Source organism: Aquarana catesbeiana, linkage group LG01 (genome assembly GCF_042186555.1).
Source record: "Aquarana catesbeiana isolate 2022-GZ linkage group LG01, ASM4218655v1, whole genome shotgun sequence".
In the NCBI taxonomy this organism is placed as follows: domain Eukaryota; kingdom Metazoa; phylum Chordata; class Amphibia; order Anura; family Ranidae; genus Aquarana; species Aquarana catesbeiana.
Window position 1 is genome coordinate 406,453,649 of NC_133324.1, and position 19,751 is coordinate 406,473,399.

Below are 19,751 nucleotides of genomic sequence, written 5' to 3' on the forward strand. Positions count from 1 at the left end.
ATCATGACTCTTTTTGGGCCCTTTTCTGATATTACATGTTTGTACAATGGATGTATGTGCTATTATTAATCGTTTCTTATATAGGGCTTGTATTATTTCAATACTGGTGTGCATCTATACACTTATGATAATAATATATGCTGGCTGTATTATATCCTCTGCTCCCAATTAATTGGATTAGGTATAGTGGTGTAGTGGGTAGCACTCTTGCCCAGCTGTAAAAAGGGTTGATGGTTCAAATCGCCACAACACTACCTGCCTGGAGTTTGCATGTTCTCCCTGTGCCTGTGTGGGTTTCCTCTGGGTACTCCAGTTTCCTCCAAAGACATGCTGGTAGGTTAATTGGCTTCTGTCTAAATTGGCCCTAGTATATGAATGTGAGTTAGGGACCTTAGATTGCAAGCTCCTTGAGGGTAGGGACTGATGTGAATGTACAATGTATATGTAAAGCGCTGCGTAAATTGACAGCGCTATATAAGTACCTTAAAAAATAATAAGTAGATTACTGGTTAATTTCCCAGGAAGGGCATCCCCTCTGCTCACAGAGACCCTGTCCTGAATGGAGGCACTGCCAACTTTATTATCAGACCCACTGTTCCACTTAGTGAAGGTTCTGGTTCCCTTATTTAACCACAGGTTTAGTGCAATATCCTGTTTGTGGTGGGTCACTTCTCATACCCCCCAAATAAGGGCTACAGTAGCAGCAACATTTTTGTTTTGCATGCTATTCAGTAAATGCATATTCTAGCAAGAAACAACTTGACTTATATTGATATATTCAGTACATGCTTTATTTCTTCTTTCACATTTGCTTACAGCAAATGCTGTCACTGCTTTTTGTGATGTGAAAGTGAAAGCTTCACAACAGATGCTGCCTACGGAGATGACTGCAGCTAATCTAGAAGAAGAATAGAAAGTGATCAGAAATTACAGGTAAATAACACATGGATTTTGTATCTTTATTCATAAATGCATATCAACATTGATCTGAGATACGTTGTGTAGACTCCAACTTAAAAAGGTATGTATCCTAATCATTAAGCATTAATTAATTCACTGCGTGATGCAGTGAATGATCTCAACTGTGTATTGAGTTGATGCTCATCCTAGTCATTTGTATGTTTTAAAACATTAAGCTTGATATATATTGTGGAAAGTCAGCCTGGGGCAGGGTTAAGAAGGGGTTAATTGAAGAGGGCAGGTACTTCACCTTCAGACCTGCTTATTGCCAGCTGAGTTGAAAATGTCAGAGAGGAGAAGAGTGTTTGGAGAGAGATGGCTGTTGAGCTATCAAAGCTGAGAGGAGCTTGAAGCTGGAAGGACCCCTGTTACCTGTGACTTGATCTTGCTGGGTGAGCTTGCCTGAACTGGGACTTTGCTATGTTATATGCTGTGGCTGGGTTGCTGAGCATTATTTAAAAGGACTGTCTTATACTGCTAAGAAGAGTTTTTTTGTTATTTGAACTGTTGCTTTTTGGTGAATAAAGCCTTTTAAGTTGACTGAACTGTCTGAGCCAGCTTGTCACTCCCTGATCCCTTACATCGGCTCACATGGCTTTCTGTTTGCTTTTGCGACTGGTCCCATGAACAATCTAAGCCCACTTAAGAGTGTGGTGCGGGTTAATGGGCAGGAGATTGTAGCACTTCTTGACTCAGGGAGTGGGGTTACCCTGCTCTGATCGGACAGGTTTCGGGGAAATCTGATACTCAGGAAAAAGATTGGAGTGGTCTCTGTACATGGGGTTGTCAAGGACTATCCAATGGCCCATGTAACCCTGTCCACAAACGCAGGAACTGCTACACTGAGAGTTGGGGTGATTCCTGGGTTACCCCATGATTTGCTAATTGGGCAAGACTGCCCCCTATTTTGGGACTTGTGTGAACAAAAGTTAAAAGGTTCAGGGGCCTCCCCTAAAAAAGAGAACCCCCCATGTGAAGTATTAAATGCTGTGTTGCAGGAGGTAAACAGTAAAGAAATCTGTCAGATGTGTGAACCTGCAGGAGCTGACCTAAATCCCCTGGAGGTGTTTGTAGGAGAGAGAGAGAGGGGGAGGCAAAACATGATTACAGTACCATGGAGAGAGGGAGAGAGAGAGACTGGGGGGGGGGGAGAGAGAGAGGAGGCAAAACATGAGTACCATGGAGAGAGAGAGAGGGGGGGGACAGAGAGAGAGAGGGGAGAGGCAAAACATGAGTACAGTACCATGGAGAGAGGGAGAGAGAGAGACTGAGGGGGGGAGAGAGAGAGGAGGCAAAACATGAGTACAGTACCATGGAGAGAGTGAGGGGGAGGGAGGGGGGAGAGAGAGAGGAGGAAAAACATGAGTACCATGGGGAGAGACAGAGGGGGAGACAGAGAGAGCAGGGGCAGAGAGAGGGAGGGGGCGAGAGAGGGGGAGGCAAAGCACGAGTACAGTACCATGGAGAGAGAGAGGGGGAGAGAGAAAGGGAGGGGGGGAGAGAGAGGGGGAGGCAAAGCATGAGTACGGTACCATGGAGAGAAGGAGAGAGAGAGGAGACAAAACATAAGTACCATGGAGAGAGGGAGAGATAGCAAAGACAGAGAGGGAGAGGGGGCGAGTCAGTTTGAATAGCACCCCAAGTAGCTGCAACACTTAGCAACACACTGTAGAGTGTTGCCATGCATTGCTGCACAAATTTTGACACATGTCCGATTTTTAGGACGTTTTGGTGCAACAGAAGTCCCCTAAATACAATATTATAATTCAAATCATGTTAACTTGCAACATAACACACATGCATTAAGGCAATGCAAAGATGCAAGATTTCATGTTATTTTCTTATTCTGGAAATCTGTAGCTCATGCAAAGTTTTTTGTTTCTTAAAGTGGAGTTCCAACTACAATCAATAATTTTTTTTTTTTTAAACCTTTCACAAGCATTTTTCAATGGCATTGTAACACTCATGTCTTCTGTATAATTTGTCCCCCGATGTCCGGTTTCATCTGTTAAAAGAACTTTGATAATGCAGTGGTGGTCGTTTTCATTTTGCTTGTGGGCATGTGAAGCCCACAAGCATCCTGTTCCGGGATACGGTGCTGCTAAGCGACCAGCATGCACCGCCCGTTCTCTCCCCGATCTCGCGCATGCACATGGAGTCATTCTCACAGCGCCGTCAACTACTAAGTTGCCATCACAACGGGTGGCGTCGTCGGAAGTGCCCGCCCCGTTGTGATGGCAACGAAGCCCTCGGCGCTGCCCACTGACTCCTGGGAAATGATGAAACACATCTCCCAGGAGCAGTAGCGAGCGGAGGCACCGAGGGAAGTGACGCAAGGAGCCTAGGAGAGGAAGGAGGAAGATTTCAAGGGACCACAGAGAAACAGGCATTAAGAGGTGAGTAAAAAAAAAAAAATGTCCAAATTTTTTTTTATATTATTTCATGCACAGTAATGCCTTTTTTTGGGGGTGGAACTCCACTTTAAAACCTGGAAAATAGTTTTTCCTTAGAAAAAGAAACTAAATGACTCATAGTTTCTAGGAAATACTTTATAGCTCTAGATGTGTTTGATGGTTTGCATGACCCATGTTGAAATGTTTTACATAAAGCTACATTGTTAGGACATGAATATACAAATTGTTATGAATAAGTAAAAAACTCCCTTGTGAATAATTACAGGAAACTTTTGAAATATTTAAAGAGGAAGAGCTTACTTACTGATAAGAACTATGAAATTGCTAACTGATAGTTCATAGACTGAAAAATTGTATCTAGCACAGCTGCAAATATGATCTTGAAAATGCTGCCTGTGTACAGGAAATATCAGCTCTAGGTCAACCTTCAAGTATTACTTACTGCAGTAAAAGGGGAGTCTCTCCTTCCAAGAGAACATCTACTTATCTTTACACTGTAAACAAAGGTGGAGAATTTGTAAGGAGAGAAGCGAAGAAGCCTAGTTATACTAGTTTTTTTATTTTTTTATTTAATCAGTGCCCTTTATTGCAGTACAGCAAATCAGTGCCCATCATTGCAGCCTTATCAGTGTGTAGCCTCACCAGTGCCCATTAATGCAGCCTCACCAGTGCCGATTAATGCAGCCTCACCAGTGCCTATCAGTGCAGCCTATCAGCGCCCATCAGTGCAGCCTCATCAGTGCACATCAGTGAAGAAGAAAAATTACGTATTTGCAAAATTTTATTACAGAAACTAAGAAAAAAAATTTTTTTCTAAATATTTGGTCATTTTTTGTTTGTTTAGCAAAAAATAAATAATACATAATTGGTGATTAATACCATCAAAAGAAAGCTCTATCTTGTAAAAAAAAATGATAAAAACTTTATTTGGGCACAGTGTTGCATGTCTGAGCAATTATCATACAAAAAGTGCAAAAACTGAAAATTGTCTCGGGCAGGAAGGGGGTGACAGTGGCCAGTAGGCAAGTGGGTAAAATTGCGCATGCCTGTGCAACGGCGAAAAACGACGTAAATTTTACTATCCATAGGCAATGCTTTAAAAGCCTTTACAGATTATCTCTTTAGATTTACAGAGGAGGTCTAGTGCTATAATTACTGTCCATGATCTGACGTTCGCAGTGATACCTCACATGTGTGGGACGATTGCTGTTTGCATGCGTGTGGGACCGTCGCGTGCATTCACCTTTGCACGTGAGCATGGGGGCACTTTAAATGTTTTTTTTAATTATTATACTTTTTTTTTGCACTGTTGCTTTCATTTTTTTATCACTTTTATTGCTGTCACAAGGTACGTAAACATCCTTGTGACAGCAATAGGCATATGACAGGTACTCTTTATGGAGAGATCTGGGGTCTATAAGTCCCCAAATCCCTCCTCTAACCTTTAAAAGCATTCAATCGTTTTAATTTAGATTTTTGTCAAATGAAGCTGTTGACATCCAGCTAAACCAGAAGAGATGTCAGGTCACGGCTTACAGGTTACCATAGTTGAGAGCCAATCAAAGCCAAATTAGGCTTTGTTCGGCTCTCTGATCAGCTGGCGGACGTGTCAGTTGGTTGCTCGGGTCTCCCAGTGGGACAGGAGAGCCCAAGAAATCTGCAGAAGGTGATGGGAGGGGACATCCCGCTGCTTGTAAAAGCAATCCAGCAATAGTAACGGTGTACCCCAATGGTACCGGGATGATCCCTGCAACTACAGGCATCATCCTGGTATAACCACTTGAAATTCGGCAACATACGGGTAAGTCACTGGTCCGCAAGTGGTTATGGCTGGAGAGGATGAAAACAAAGCCATATTCTGGAACAAGCCAAGCTGACTTAGAAGGAGTCTACATTCATAGGAGGTTCAATGTGTACAGCTGGTTAAACTGAAATGTATATAGCCATGCTCTGCAGTCTGTTGTAACGGACAACAATGTTAACCATAGCAAATCTCTTTTACTAATGAGCCAAAAATGCTTACTAGTATTATGTTACTACCAAGAATCAATGAAGAGATAGTTGCTGATTATTCTCATTTGCTCCTTAGTGAAAAAAAATTGGTGCAAAGTAATTAGGCGGCAACTACAAAGTAATCGGGTCAGGCAACAGTCATCTGTTAAAGCTCTAATGCCCCGTACACACGATCGGATTTTTCGACAGCAAATGTTGTATGTGAGCTTGTTGGCTGGAAGTCCGACCGTGTGTATGCTCCATCGAACATTTTTGTCGGACTTTCCGCCAACAAATTTTGGCTAGCAGGTTCTCAAATTTTCCGCCAACAAAACTTTGTTGCCGGAATTTCCGATCCTGTGTACACAAGTCCGACGTACAAAAGTTCACGCATGCTCAGAATCAAGCAGAAGGAGCCGCACTGGCTATTGAACTTCCTCTTTCTCGGCTTGTTGTATGTCACCACGTTCCCACGTTCGTAATTGTTGGCCAACATTTGTGTGACCTCGTGTATGCAAGACAAGTTGGAGCCAACAACCTTCAAACAAAATTCCACGGTTTTGTTGTCGGAAAGTCCGATCGTGTGTACGGGGCATTAGCCTGCTAAAATCATTATGATGCCCAAATCTTTCTAGACTTCTGTGGCAATGGAAGCCCATGTAATACAGAGATATGGCAACGTTGGGAGGGGTCACTAAGAGTATGCATAAAACATGTACTTTGAGAATTGGTTGTTACAACATTGAGGTCTGATAAACCCCACACTGAGTGAGGACAATGAGGTGTCATACTAAATGCAGTGGTGCCTTCATTTCCTTTTCAGCTTAATACATTCGTTACAATAAAATAAGAATTCCCCAGTAAACTATTTCTTAAAACTCTTACCCCAGATTTTGCAGCTTACAAATTTGATGCTGCTAGCTCCTGCTCTTTAAGTGTGACTTCCCTAAACTTCACAGGAAGGAGTTAACAATGGACAGTGCAGTCTGGAGTCAGTCTGTTAGCTTGGAGAATGAAGGGGGGAAAGGAGGGAGGAGCAGCCATCCTAGGCTATGGGGCTGTGTGTTTCCATTGATGAACAAAGTGTAAGGAGATACAACTCTAGTCCCTGCATGTAAGGGTGGCTCCATAAAATGTTGCAAAAAAAAAAAAAAAGAGCCATCCTGAAACAAGAAATTTGTGGCAATCATCATGGCACCAGTTTAATTGGCAAATAGGCAAGTATTCAAAGATAAAGAAACTGCATACTAAGTTAACAATTAAAAAAGCTGCTGGAAGTGATGAAAAAATTAGGATTTATTATTATTTTAATTAATAAAGATGAGCAGAGCGATTTCGTCAAAATGATCAATTTCACTGTCAGTGGAATCTTTGCCTAGGCAAAATTTGCTTATGAAAAAATATACTTAGTTCTTTGTTTACAAGTGTTTTTTTTTTTTCGGGAGTTGGGGGGCTGTATTTAGAGTAGTTTTGTTTATTTCATTCAGTGTTCTTTGTGTTTGTGCTTTTTTTCTTTTTGTGTATTTGATTATTTATGTGCAGTTTCCTAAAAATTTGTCTTATTTTGCCTTTTTTATTTATTTATTTATTTTTTCCATTGTTTTGTTTCTGTAAAAAAAAGTGACCGTTTTGGCATAAAACAAGTAAAGGACAGCTGAAAACATCTGCTGTATCAATAGGAATTATTACAGTGCATTGCACCCTTAAAAACAGCCAAAAAACACCCTAGTTTTGCCTTCCCTGTTAACTCCAATCCATTTCAAGGACATTTTTGAAAAATGAAAATACTCAGCTCTTAAACTTGCCGACCGCCCACAGTAAATATACGTCAATAAATGTACATGTAAATGTAAATGTACGTCATTACTTTAACATTAAATATGGGTTTTATGGCAGCAGCTAGCCGCCATAACACTGGTACCATTATTTACCATGATTCTCTACACGATAAAAGTGGTCCCAACAGTGGATTTGCCACAGGATCACTGTTATAGGCGGTGGGAGAAGTGACTCATCGGTAAACCTGGAAATGATCTGGTACAGCCAATGGCTAGGCAGGAAGTTGAGTGAGGGCAGGATCGCCCCCCTCTCGGCTCTATGCTCTTGGAGGACAGAAGCAACCTCTGACATTCCCGGTTCTCGGGCAGATAAACAGGATTTTTTTTTTTTCCAAAAGACAAAATTTAATTTATTTATCTTTTGCTTTTATAGGTAAATTAAAAATCTGGGGTATTTTTGACCCCAGATCATGGGGTCAAAAAAAATATTTTTGACCTGTCATACTTATTTCTATTACAAGGAATGTAAACATCCCTTGTTTACATTCCTTGTAATAGGAATAAAAGTGATCAAAAAATAAATAAAGGGACAGTGTAAAAATAAAGAGTAAAATAAATAAGAAAAGAAAAAAAAATGTAAAGCTCCCCATGCCTCGGTGCTCATGTGCAGAAGCGAACGCATATGTAAGTCGCGCCCACATATGTAAATGGTGTTCAAACCAAACATGTGAGCCATCACAGCGATCGTTCGAGTGAGAGCAATAATTCTGGTGCTAGATCACCTCTGTAACTCTAAACAGGTAATTTGTAAAAATGTTTAAAGCGTCGCCCATGGAGATTTTTAATTACCGTAGTTTGTTGCCATTCCACGAGTGTGCACAATTTTAAAGCATGACATAGAAAATTGAGTACTGTCCGTGATACTTTTTTTATTTGCACTAACATACAATTTTTCAGGACAAGCTTTTGGGGTATGTCCCCTTCTTCAAGGTCCAAGCATAGAAGGGGACATACCCCGAAAGCTTGTCCTGAAAAATTGTATGTTAGTGCAAATAAAAAAAGTATCACGGACAGTACTCAATTTTCTCTGTCACAATTGCACTAATACGGCTACAATCAAATAAAGCATGACATGTTAGCTATCTATTTACTTAGTGTAACATCGTATTTCCCATTATACAAAAAAAATTGGGCTAACTTTAGTGTTTTGGGTTTTTTTGTTCAAAAAAGGGTATTTTTTCCAAACAAATTGCGTTTGAAAGACCGCTGCGCAAATATAGTGTGACCTAAAAAATTGAAACAATCGCCATTTTAATTCTTTAGGGTCTCTACTAAAAAAAAATATATAAAGTTTGGGGGTTCTAAGTTATTTTCTAGCAAAAAATACTAATTTAAAATTATAAACAATAAATTCCAGAAAAGACCCGGTCAACAAGCGGTTAATAACCAGGCAATACTGAAGAAGAGGTTACGAAACTAGACTCATTATTGCTATGATATGCTTACTGGCACCAGTGAGTTATTGCTGGGTTTCTCAGAAGCAGCTGACATTGCTAGCTGAGATTTTACTTTCACATTTAGTTTATTGCTCAACATTAGAAAAAAAGAATAGATCTATGACTGAATAATATCATGCATTATAAAATAATTCAATGATTCCAGATTCCTGGGTATCTTTCATTTTAAAATAAATAGGATGGTATTTTCTTTGTTATACCCAAATAGTTTTAGCCCTTATGCTGGGTACACACGATCGGAATATCGGCCTGTTCAGCAGGAACTGGCTGACATTCAGAAGCAGGTTCAATGACCGGCTTTTGGCAAAGGGACATGCTGGAAAACCAGCATTGGATAAGCAGCCGATTGGCGCTGGAAACCAATGGCCATGAGAGCTGATCACTGTGTTCTGGCAAAACACAATAGCACGACGGGAGAGCATACCTCCCAACTTTCTGAGATGGGAACGAGGGACACCTATTACCAAAAGTATGTAGGCATAGGACACGCCCCCTGTCACGCCCCCTTAAAGGAGAATTATCCAAAAAATGATTAGCTAAACCCACAAGTTCTTTTTTTTTTTTTTATTACTATTCCTTTATATTGGCTTTTGAGATTTACAAATGCAGCAATTTAGAATTTGGATGAAAGGTTTAGCACTGGGAAACACTTTTTGAAACATAAAAAGTGCATTTTATATACAACTATATAGATCAAAGCAAAATGAGGGACAAATAAAGAGGAAAGAGGGACTTTGTTCCAAATCAGGGACAGTCCCTTGAAATCAGGGACAGTTGGGAGGTATGGGAGAAATCACTGCACTAACATTGCATAGTTAGTACAGCGACCTCTCAGTTTTTTTTTCCTTCAGCTCACTGGGTTGAACGAAAAAAGAACTTAACATGTGTACTAAGCTTTAAATTGGAACTCCAGGAACCTCCTAACTAAGGAACTCTCTAATCCCCCCTGCAGGCGCCACTAGCTGACACAGGGTGATCACATGACCAAACCAGAGTAGGCTGAAAATAGGTATATATAGAGGTGGGGGGGGGGGAGCATTTATAAGCATAGGCATGCGCATCCTGTGACATTAGGGTGTGCACGCCAAAGCTCAAGCACACACTACCGATTACTCATAATGTTCATTCAGAAAGAGAAAGGGCTAGTAAATTACATTTTTACTGGCTCCTTCCCCCACTCATCCTAAAACATCCCACAGAAACAGCCGGCGGGAGAGGTGGGAAGCTGGCAGTGCTGCGGGGGGAAGGAGGGGGAGCCAGATCAGTAGGGGGAATCTGTTCTGCACAGGGTGATTTGGGTGTGCCTGGGCACACCTGGCACACCCTGTGCGCATACCTATGTTTATAAGATTAGTTAGGGTTTAGCCTGAAATTCTACATTTACTTTAGCTTGTAACTGATAACTGAAAGTGTTACTCAAACCGATTTGTTTTTGATAGACTGAATATTGGGAAAGGCTAGAATTTTTGTCTGGTTTTTATGGTCCCTAATGGGGAGATTTTCCCTACTTTGCTGTTGTCAAGGAAATTTTTCTCCAATAGAGACACAGCAATAAAAGCTTGAGAGAAAACTCTTCCCCAGTGTATGAGTGGGTTGTATGGGGCTTTTGTTGCTGTGTTTACCTCTTTGGGGGAATTTTCCCTCACATTTTTCTCAGATACATGGGGCCTCCAGTACAGGAAGTGAGGGGAAGTTCCCCAGTTAAAACCCAGACCACAAGAAAAACCTCACAGTGTTTATAATTTCACTATCCCTTATCCAAAACTAAAAATGTATGTTTTGGCTGGAGCTAGCTTTAGCTTTGCATCTTCGTAACCATTGTGGGTATGTGTTAAAGAAGTAATTACATTTATTAAGGAAGTAATTTACATTTACTGCAACTGTCCAGCAGATTGCAGAGTACATTATAATGCAATAGAAAATTACTGATTGTTTTCCTGTAAGCCAGCTAATCATGAACAGTCAACCCAACACCATCTCAGCTAAGCTGTTTTGTACATACTAAGCAATAGCTCTGAGCAAGCAAGCAAGCACCACATTATTAGCAGCAGTGGCGACCGTTGGTAATTTTTTTTTTTTGGGGGGGCAGCAAACAGTACCACCCCCCTGTACCCCATCTATGGTGGGCAGCGCTTCTCCTGGGCTTCACCAGTGGCTTCCCCTGCTTGGCGGAGGCGGGTTCCCCTTCCCCTGCTCTCAATGGGCATCGCAGCGGCTTCCGTTTCCTCCCTCCTTTTCGGAAAACGGTTTTCAAACCCACTTCTGGCTGAGGATCAGTGTTTCAATAGCGAATGTTCATTCACTGTTGTAACGCCTGGGTGGGCTCATAGCGCAATGCTCTGCGCAACAAGCCCACCCTAATTTGAAGCCTATTAGAGCCTCTGGCTCTAATCAGGTGCTTCAAAAAAACACCCCCTGCTGCTGTCATTTTTGCGCACGACGTCCTGAAAGGCTCATATATAGAAGGTGGTGGCCGTGGACTTGATAGCGCATGGAGGTGGTGGCCGTGGATAGAGGGGACGGCGCTTGGGGTACCCTAATGGACGGGCTGCTACTGATTAGCAGTCTTTTTAAAGTAGAACTAAAAGAAAAACTTTTTTCCTTTTTTGATAAAACGTATGCCTTTTTTGCCATCGGTGTCCCTGTTGGATAGATTTCCCTTCACTTCTAGTCCAATTGCCAAAACAGGAAGTGAGAGGAAAGAGGTTGCGTCATTCTAAAAGGGGCGAAGACAGAAAAAAAGACCTGGCAGGGGTTCTGATTCATCTCCACACAATTTAAAACTAAAAAAGAAATGTTGCCTTTAGTTAGACTTCATTTCAAAAAGCGTTTGCTTTAACATTCAGTGGATGGACTTTCCCAAACCGCATTCACTGTTAGGAATTTGTTTGTTCAAGAAAAATTTCCTGCTTCTTAATATTTTCTTGTCATTTTGGACAAAACCGAACATCATTTTGACCCCACCAAACATCAGAAAATTGGTGGAATGTTCTCAAAACAAAAATTTTCATATGAAGTCCCACTACTGTATGGTCAGTTTGTTCTTCTTTATAAGTTGCATGTAAGTAGATTTGATTTCTGCTCATGCACCATTCTGGCCTGTTTAACTGGTGCAATGCCAGCTTTGCTATATGCTAGTCTTACTATATCTACAACTCATGATACATTAATGAGTCAGTGGGAAGAATGCTGCTTACATTTGTGGTCATTGGGAAAAATTCCCTCCTTACAGATGACTAAAGAGATCAATAGTGTCAGTGGGAACTTATCTGAGGGATAGAAAATGCCCATTGCTCAAGGAACCCCTAGCAACCTCTGGTAGAACCCTGGTTCACAAACTTTGCTATATACAGACTATGAGCAGGTTTAGTGCACAGTTTCCAGTTAGTTCGCTCTAGCAGTTTACAGTGAGGGCAATGTTATATTGCTTAACTGAAAAGTGTAGTAACAATGTAAATTAGGTAAATGTTGACACCTAAATTATTTATGACTGTGAAAAAATATTGGACTATATAAAAAAACTAAACAGCTGATGTGATAAAATGGCAAAGTACATGTGTAATGATAGTGATCATAAAAAATCAATCATAAATCACAAAATTGGATCCAAAAAATATAATAAACAAAGTCCGTGCAAAGTAACTGGTGACTCTTCTACAGTGACATAAACCAGGACATCCCAAGAAACGTGACAGATAGGAAATGCCTCCACCACAGCAAACACTGCCGCTTACTGGAACACGTTGGTCCCTTATTACAGGGGACCACACTGAGCAGATGGCTATTACCCCAGGCCGGGATCTCTGTGGTATACACTGAACTCCTCGACCTCAGTAGCGATGGTCCACATATAGGTCAGATCAGGCCCGGTAATAGAGTCCCCATAGAACAACAAAGGCTCACATAGTGTAAAACCTTCACATTTATTCAACTAGCATAAGACAAATGAACGCTTATGCCCTGTACACACGGTCGGATTTTCCGATGGAAAAAGTGCGATCAGGTTGTGTTGTCGGAAATTCTATTGTGTGTGGGCTCCATCAGACTTTTCCGTCGGAATTTCCGACACACTAAATTTTCCGACAACAAAATCCGATCATTTAAATTCTGATCGTGTGTACACAAATCCAATGCACAAAGTGCCACGCATGCTCAGAATAAATTAAGAGACGAAAGCTATTAGCTACTGCCCCGTTTATAGTCCCGACGTACGTGTTTTACTTCACCGCGTTCAGAACGATCGGATTTTACGAAAACTTTGTGCGACCATGTGTATGCAAGACAAGTTTGGCCCAAAATCCGTCGGAAAAAATCAGTTGGATTTTGTTGTCGGAATGGCTGATCAATGTCCGATCGTGTGTACAGGGCATTACAGTTAAGCAGATAAGGTAAAACGTTAAAAAAGTCGAGCCGGCCTCGAATAAAGCCCGGGACTAAGCATATTGCAGTGATGTCAGTCGCTCCTCCTCCCTACGCATTTCATCACACAACAGGACGTCATCACGGGGCACACATTGGTGTTTTGTACCCATATTTAGAGAATATTTATTCATTTTTATTCATTTTTTATCACAATTTCACTTGTTGTGGTATACTATCCGCTTATATTGTGAGTGTATGGAATATTGCCTCAAACATTAATCAAGTTAGCGCAGCTCCCCCCTTGTTTTATTACACTCATGTGTGCCCAACTAGAACAAGTAGAAGGAGAGCTGTCATACATCAGAAAATATTTGTTAGCATGACATTTATACCAATATTAGTGGAAAAAACTTTCTCAAATATTATACTGTGATTAGAAGTTCTGCCACTAAGAGGTAGTGTTTTTGTACAATGTAATGTTCTTGTTAGTAACATGCAGTTAAAGCCAAACTCCGGATAATAGATGAGCCCCCTTCCATCCCTCCCACACCCTCAAACCTATCCTGCAGGGTTTTTATTTTTTCTTAAGCTGGGAAGCAAGTTTTACTCACCTATGTCCCCTATCCAGTTCCCTTGCTGCCACATTTTCTGGGTGTGGGGGATCATTAATCCAGTGCTGTAGATGGTCCTTCATTGACTACTCCCCTACCATCCTCTTGCAATTACTTTTATCCTCTTCTAGATCCTGAAAGTACCCCAATGCTGAACATCCAATAGAAAGTGTCCATGTCATGCATATCTGTGTAAAGAAAGGAAAACAGAAGATGCAGAATGGAGGAACATGGGACTGCAGCTTTTGATCAGTAAAATTAGCATTTAGATGGCATTATTTATCACTGCCAGCAAACATTTAGAGGGTTGAGAAGGGGGACACTTTTATCCTGCAGATGGGTTTAAAAATGTTTCCTGCTTCTGTGTTCCTTTTGTTCTCCGATAAAACAAGAAGTGCTAAGCTGGGTGTCCTGCAAAATCTACAGTAAAACCTTGGATTGCGAGCATAATTCATTCCAGAAACATGCTTGTAATCCAAAGCACTTGTATATCAAAGTGAATTTCCCCATAAGAAATAATGGAAAATCAGATGATTTATTTCACAACCATTTATTCATAAGTCCTTCAGTTTATAGTCCATATAAAAAGATTATAGCAATGTGAAAGGTTGTGTAACCATAAGATGTCCATCCACAAATGGCTGCCTCCAGAAGGGGATTAGAAGCAAAATCCAGCAGGAGCCACAGGGTATAAAAGAGAAGAGAGGCGCCTCTAAGTGTAGCAATATGTTGCTAAATGTTATACCTTCATTAAATGTAACCATATTACTACACTAAGGCCCCTTTCACACTGGGGCGGTGGGGGCGTTGGCGGTACAACAGCGCTATTTTTAGCGCTGCTGTACCGTCGTTCTTGCAGCGGTATTCGGCCGCTAGCGGTGCGGTTTTAACCCCCGCTGGCGGCCGAAAAAGGGTTAAAATCCCTCGTACAGCACGGCTATAGCCACGGTATTGCCATGGTATAGCCGCGCTGTCCCATTGATTTCAATGGGCAGGAGCGGTGAATACACCGCTCCTTCACCGCTCCAAAAAAGCGGTTTGCAGGACTGCGCACCGCTTCAGTGTGAAAGTCCTCGGGCTTTCACACTGAACAAACAGCGGAGGCTGTTTAGGGGCGGTTTGCAGGCGGTATTTTTAGCGCAATACCGCCTGCAAACCGCCCCAGTGTGAAAGGGGTCTTAGAGGTGCCTCTCTTTTCTTTTATACTCAGTTGTGACATGGCACTACTTGTATATCAAGACATCGTATAGCAAGTCAAAATTTGTTAAAAAAAAATCAGCTAGTCTTGCAAAAGGCTCTCAAACCAAAGTTTTACTGTATACATTCATGTCTGCAGCAGTTTTCCAACAATATTGAAGCAACAGGATGTCCAAATGGTGAGGTCAGCATTAACAAACTACATATTTTTTTCAACACAGTACACTTTAAATAATAAAGATGAAAAGGAAATATGACTCCCAACCAAGCTTTTATTGTGAAAGGTTTTGGAACGTCAACCTCTTTTTGCATACCAGTAAAAACAATTAAAAAATGTAAAGTCCTTAAATCTATCCCATAGTTTGTAGACGCTATAACTTTTGGGCAAACCAATCAATATACGCTTATTGGGATTTTTTTTACCAAAAATATGTAGCAGAATACATATTGGCCTAGATTGATGAAGAAATATATATATATATTTTTTTTTAATTTTTGATATGTATTATAGCAGAAAGTAAAAAATAGTGTTTTTTTTTTTTTTCAAAATTGTCTTTTTTTATTTATAGCACAAACAATAAAAAAAACGCAGAGGTGATCAAATACTACCAAAAGAAAGCTCTATTTGTGGAGAAAAGAGGACACCAATTTTGTTTGGGTACAGCGTTGCACAACAGCGCAATTGTCAGGTAAAGCGACACAGTGCCGTATCGCAAAAAATGGCCTGGTCAGGAAGTGGGTAAAACCTTCCGGGGCTGAAGTGGTTAAAGAATAAAAAATAAACATAATGGAATAATGGCTTGAACAGCAATATAAAAGTTATAGTAAATCCAGTTATAGTAAATCTCCCCCATTGTGCCCAGTGGTTGATTATAATCTGGGCAGTTAGGGCACCTTCTAAGGACCCAAAGCTCCAATGATCCTAAGCCCCAGTACTGCTTGTCGCATACAAGTGAGTCACAGCTACCCACCTGATTGCGTACTGTCGGTGTAATGACAAAGTTGCAGTGACAGGCAATGGCAAGTGCATGCTATGTTTGCAGCTTATCCTTGGAGGATCCAAAAAGTTGTCTTGCCGTATTATAGAAGAATTTTTAAGTCATCTGCATAAGCTTTCCCAAAGGAATAAACAGAACTTGTAAATTCCATTTTCAAGTATAATTAAAGGCAAACTTTTTTTTAGTTTTAGATTGGAGTGGAGAGAGATTTTTATTGCTGTCTGCACCCCTGTTTGGGAGATTCACTCTCTCTATTTGTCCTGTGTATTGTTATCCCAAAACTGAAAGAAAATCCCTGATTTTGGATTGTCACCAGAACAGGAATAGAGGATAAATCTTCCAATGGGGACAATAGTTCTGGTGACAACCAGAGATTCCTTTACTTTGTAGGGAATTCCTCTCACGTCTTGTTTTGACTATGGAACAGGAAGTGAAGGGAAATCTTCCCAATGAGAGCAAAAAACAAACTGTCAGGGGTTATAACCCTCCTTTACTCTATCCTAAATTAAAAGTTTTGCCTTTCACTCTTCTTTAGGTGTGTCTTTCCTTGTGAACAGCTTGTTGTGTTGATTTACAATTGTATGTGGCTTGTAGAACAGGTGCTCGGTAGGGAAGCATTTTTAGGAAATACTGTATATTACTTTCAGTTTTTTAAGCATTTCTCACTATTCGGCCCCATGCACACTGTACACTAAAATAACTATATAAAAACGCTAGTAGCGTTACAGTGGGTTTTTCAACATTTTTTAACGTTTTTGCAATAGCATTTTTTATCATTTTTCCGCGTTAAAGTTTTTTAGCGTTTTTCTTCTGGAAATTTTTTTATTTTAATTTTTTTTTTCCAATGGATCAAAAACGTTAAATGCTAGTAAGCCATTTATTGGCGTTTATCAGTGGTTTTTTTTTTTTTTTTTAGTTAGAGCGTTTTTACAGCTGAAAACAGCTGAAAAACTCCTCTCAGAACCCACTAGTTTTGGGGGTTTTTTAAAGCCAAAAAACGCCACAGCCAAAAGCTGCTGATAACAGCCTATGTGTGTGCATGGATACATAGGGTAACATGATGGGGAGTTTATTGACTGTAGAAAAAAATGTCTGAAGCCAAAAACAGCAGCTGTAAAAACGTCCAGTGTGCATGAGGCCTTCAAGTTATGGTAAGTGTTTACACATAAAGGAGTGATTATTGTGCACTGCTTACTGCTGTACAATGTATTCTGAAATTTTATGTGTCTTCCACTAACATAAACTTTCTAGGTTGTCAGAGATGACTCTGCAAGCTTATAGAGTACATAATAACACCTACCTAGGATCAGCATGGCCCCACCAAATTCTGTTCTATCTGTGCAGCTCTGTATTATTCCAGAGGTATTATGGAAAAGAACACTTAAAAAGTAGAAATAGAGAGTACTGGATAGTGCAGAAAATCACTTTAATAAATGTAAAAAAGATAAAAATCCATTGCACTTTCATTCCATTGGGGTATAGCAGACATGTCACAATAACTCAGGTATTTTGAGAGCTGTCCTCTACCAGAACTGCAATAATTTTCAAAAGGCAGACAAAAGGAAAATTCCTAAAAGAATGTATCACAAAGTTCCTTCATCAGGGTGTTGCAGGCACTGTAGGTTTAAACCTGTCTAAGGAGAGTATATGGCAGCAGGAACACAGTAGAGCATTGAGATTGATTTACTAAAACTGGAGCGTATAAAATCTGGTGCAGCTCTGCATAAAAACCATTCAGCTTCCAGTTTTTTTTTTTTTTGTCAAAGCTTAATTGAACAAGCTGAAGCTGATTGGCTATCATGCACAGCTGCACAAAAGTTTGAACTCTCCAGTTCTAGTAAATCAACCCCAGTATGTTAGTTGTTGATAAGACATAACTGAGACCTTCTAGCTGTGGGGTTGATTTACTAAAACTGGAGGGTAAAAAAAATCTGGTGCAGCTCTGCATAGAAACCAATCAGTTTCCTTCCAGTTTTTTTTTCAAAGCTTTATTGAACAAGCTGAAATTAGAAGCTGATTGGCTGACGTGTACAGCTTGTCAGGGCTGGGCTCAGCCCTTCCTTCCCTGAGCTGGCCGCTCAGCTGTCGGCTAATTGCCAGCTCCTATCTTTCCACAGTTACTCAGCTGTTGATGATCCTGCTCGTCAGTCCTGCCTACTTAAGCCATCCAGTCCTAAGGAGCTCTGCCTTCGCCTTGGTCACATCACAGAAACTATCTCCTGCGATCCTGATCAAGACTTGCTTTGCTGACATCCCTTCTGGCTCCAGATCCTGCTTGCTGTTCCGCTACATTGGTCTCTCCACCTCTGGCTTGGCTGACTATCTGTTCCGGTTACTGAACTTTGGCTATGTTTTGACTACGGGGCGCTAGTTAGATCATCCATGTTTGCAAATCAAATAATGTGAATGAATGTGACATACCTAAACCACATAACACATAAAAAGACCATATGAAAAACACTCAGTGCTAGATCCTTATGGTGAAAATCTTGAAGTGGATAAATATAAAAAATACACATATACAAGTGCTGAAAAACAGTCCCAAAAAAGAAAACAGTGATTTTCCAAATCCAGAGAATTATTGCAAGGTGATCTTAATTTTTCTATGCTTGATAGTGAGCAATCCTTTACCACATCAATAACATACACCCAACGTGAGCAGATGGATAAACTGCTTACCAGATGTATTTGACTTCTTTAGTTAAAAAGAAAGTCAAATATCACTTTGGCAGGATAATGCCTGCTCGCATATAAGTGAAGCTCGAAGATGTACAGGGAACCTCTTCTTCAGAGTATAAGGCAGGATATGCAAAAACATAAAGTTTATTAAAACTTAGAGATCCCCCTGACCATAGAATGACGTGGCTTCTGATCAGATCCGCCAAAAACAAATCCAGGCGGATCTGATCAGACTGTTCATGTGAAAAGACCCTTAGTTTTTTGGGGGTTTTTTTTGCATTATTTTGCTGTACTTTGTAAATACGTTTATTACAGATTACTAGGACAAGAAAGAGAGCAGACATACACTTTACATTGTTAAACTGAGAATGTGCCTGTATGCAAATATAGCTGCATTTAAATATAAATGTGTCCAAAATACCATCATTTAATATGGCGGTCAATAACACTATGGAAGGACATTTTATTTTAAATGCATTTATTTTCATTTATTTAGTTATGAATTGAGGGTGAGGGAGCGGGAGGGGGAAAGGAGGAGGAGAAAAAAAGTATTTAGTAGAAATGTAATAGTCATTTATTGTTTTCTTAAGAGCCATGAGCCGAGCAGGCATGCCAGGTACATATGGGTGTATTGTAAATGTGTATGCTGTACTTGACAATAATATTGTATAGTGTATATTTATAGTTCTTGTTTTGATCTGTTGTGTATTAAGGCTTATGAATATGTGGAATTTTTAATAGTTGTTATAAATAAAGAGTATTAAGAAAAAAAAAGCCTGTCTCTTAATGCCAATAAGGACATTCTACGGGCCTATATTTTATTCATTATTTCATCCAATCAGATACAATCACTGTTCGAGTATTCTGACAGCTGGCTGTCAGAATACAATAGCCAGTATCTGTACTGTTTAGCATGGATAGAGGAATCTGTTAGATTTCTTTCCTTTAGCCCTCAGGCTGAATAAAACAAATCTACAAGTATGTGTTTGGCCAGCTTTAGATACATATCTCCAAAGGGTTCATGAGAAATGATTTTATGCTTGTGTTTCTATTTTTGCAGAGAAAGCATGACATATTTATTATTTTTTCTCCTTATGATGTCTGAATTTCATACGATAATTCTAGGTAAGTCATCTTTAGATTTTTATCCATGTTTCTAAATTTTTTATGTTATGTATAGCTAAAACCTTTTTTTTCTTGCTTTGGATGGGATAGGCAAATAATAAAATATTTGCTGTCTCTG

General features: G+C 40.2%; 1 protein-coding gene across 10 annotated transcripts in view; it reads left to right on the forward strand.

Annotated features, from left to right (window-relative positions):
- The first annotated feature begins 674 nt into the window (after positions 1 to 674).
- The window catches only part of LOC141147898 (programmed cell death 1 ligand 1-like), an 82,863-nt gene continuing 63,786 nt past the window's right edge, over positions 675 to 19,751 (forward strand). The window contains exons 1-3 of one of the 10 annotated variants that reach the window (XM_073635068.1): positions 675 to 933; positions 15,401 to 15,520; positions 19,569 to 19,633. Coding sequence is in view for 4 of the 10 variants with exons in the window: in XM_073635093.1 (XP_073491194.1) it covers positions 19,576 to 19,633 (58 nt within the window). In the remaining 6 variants the exon portion in view is untranslated. Of the gene's footprint in view, positions 934 to 1,224; positions 1,353 to 3,125; positions 3,357 to 15,400; positions 15,521 to 19,568; positions 19,634 to 19,751 lie in introns of those variants that run through there. The other 9 variants (XM_073635093.1, XM_073635062.1, XM_073635118.1 and 6 more) reach the window with 9 other exon arrangements.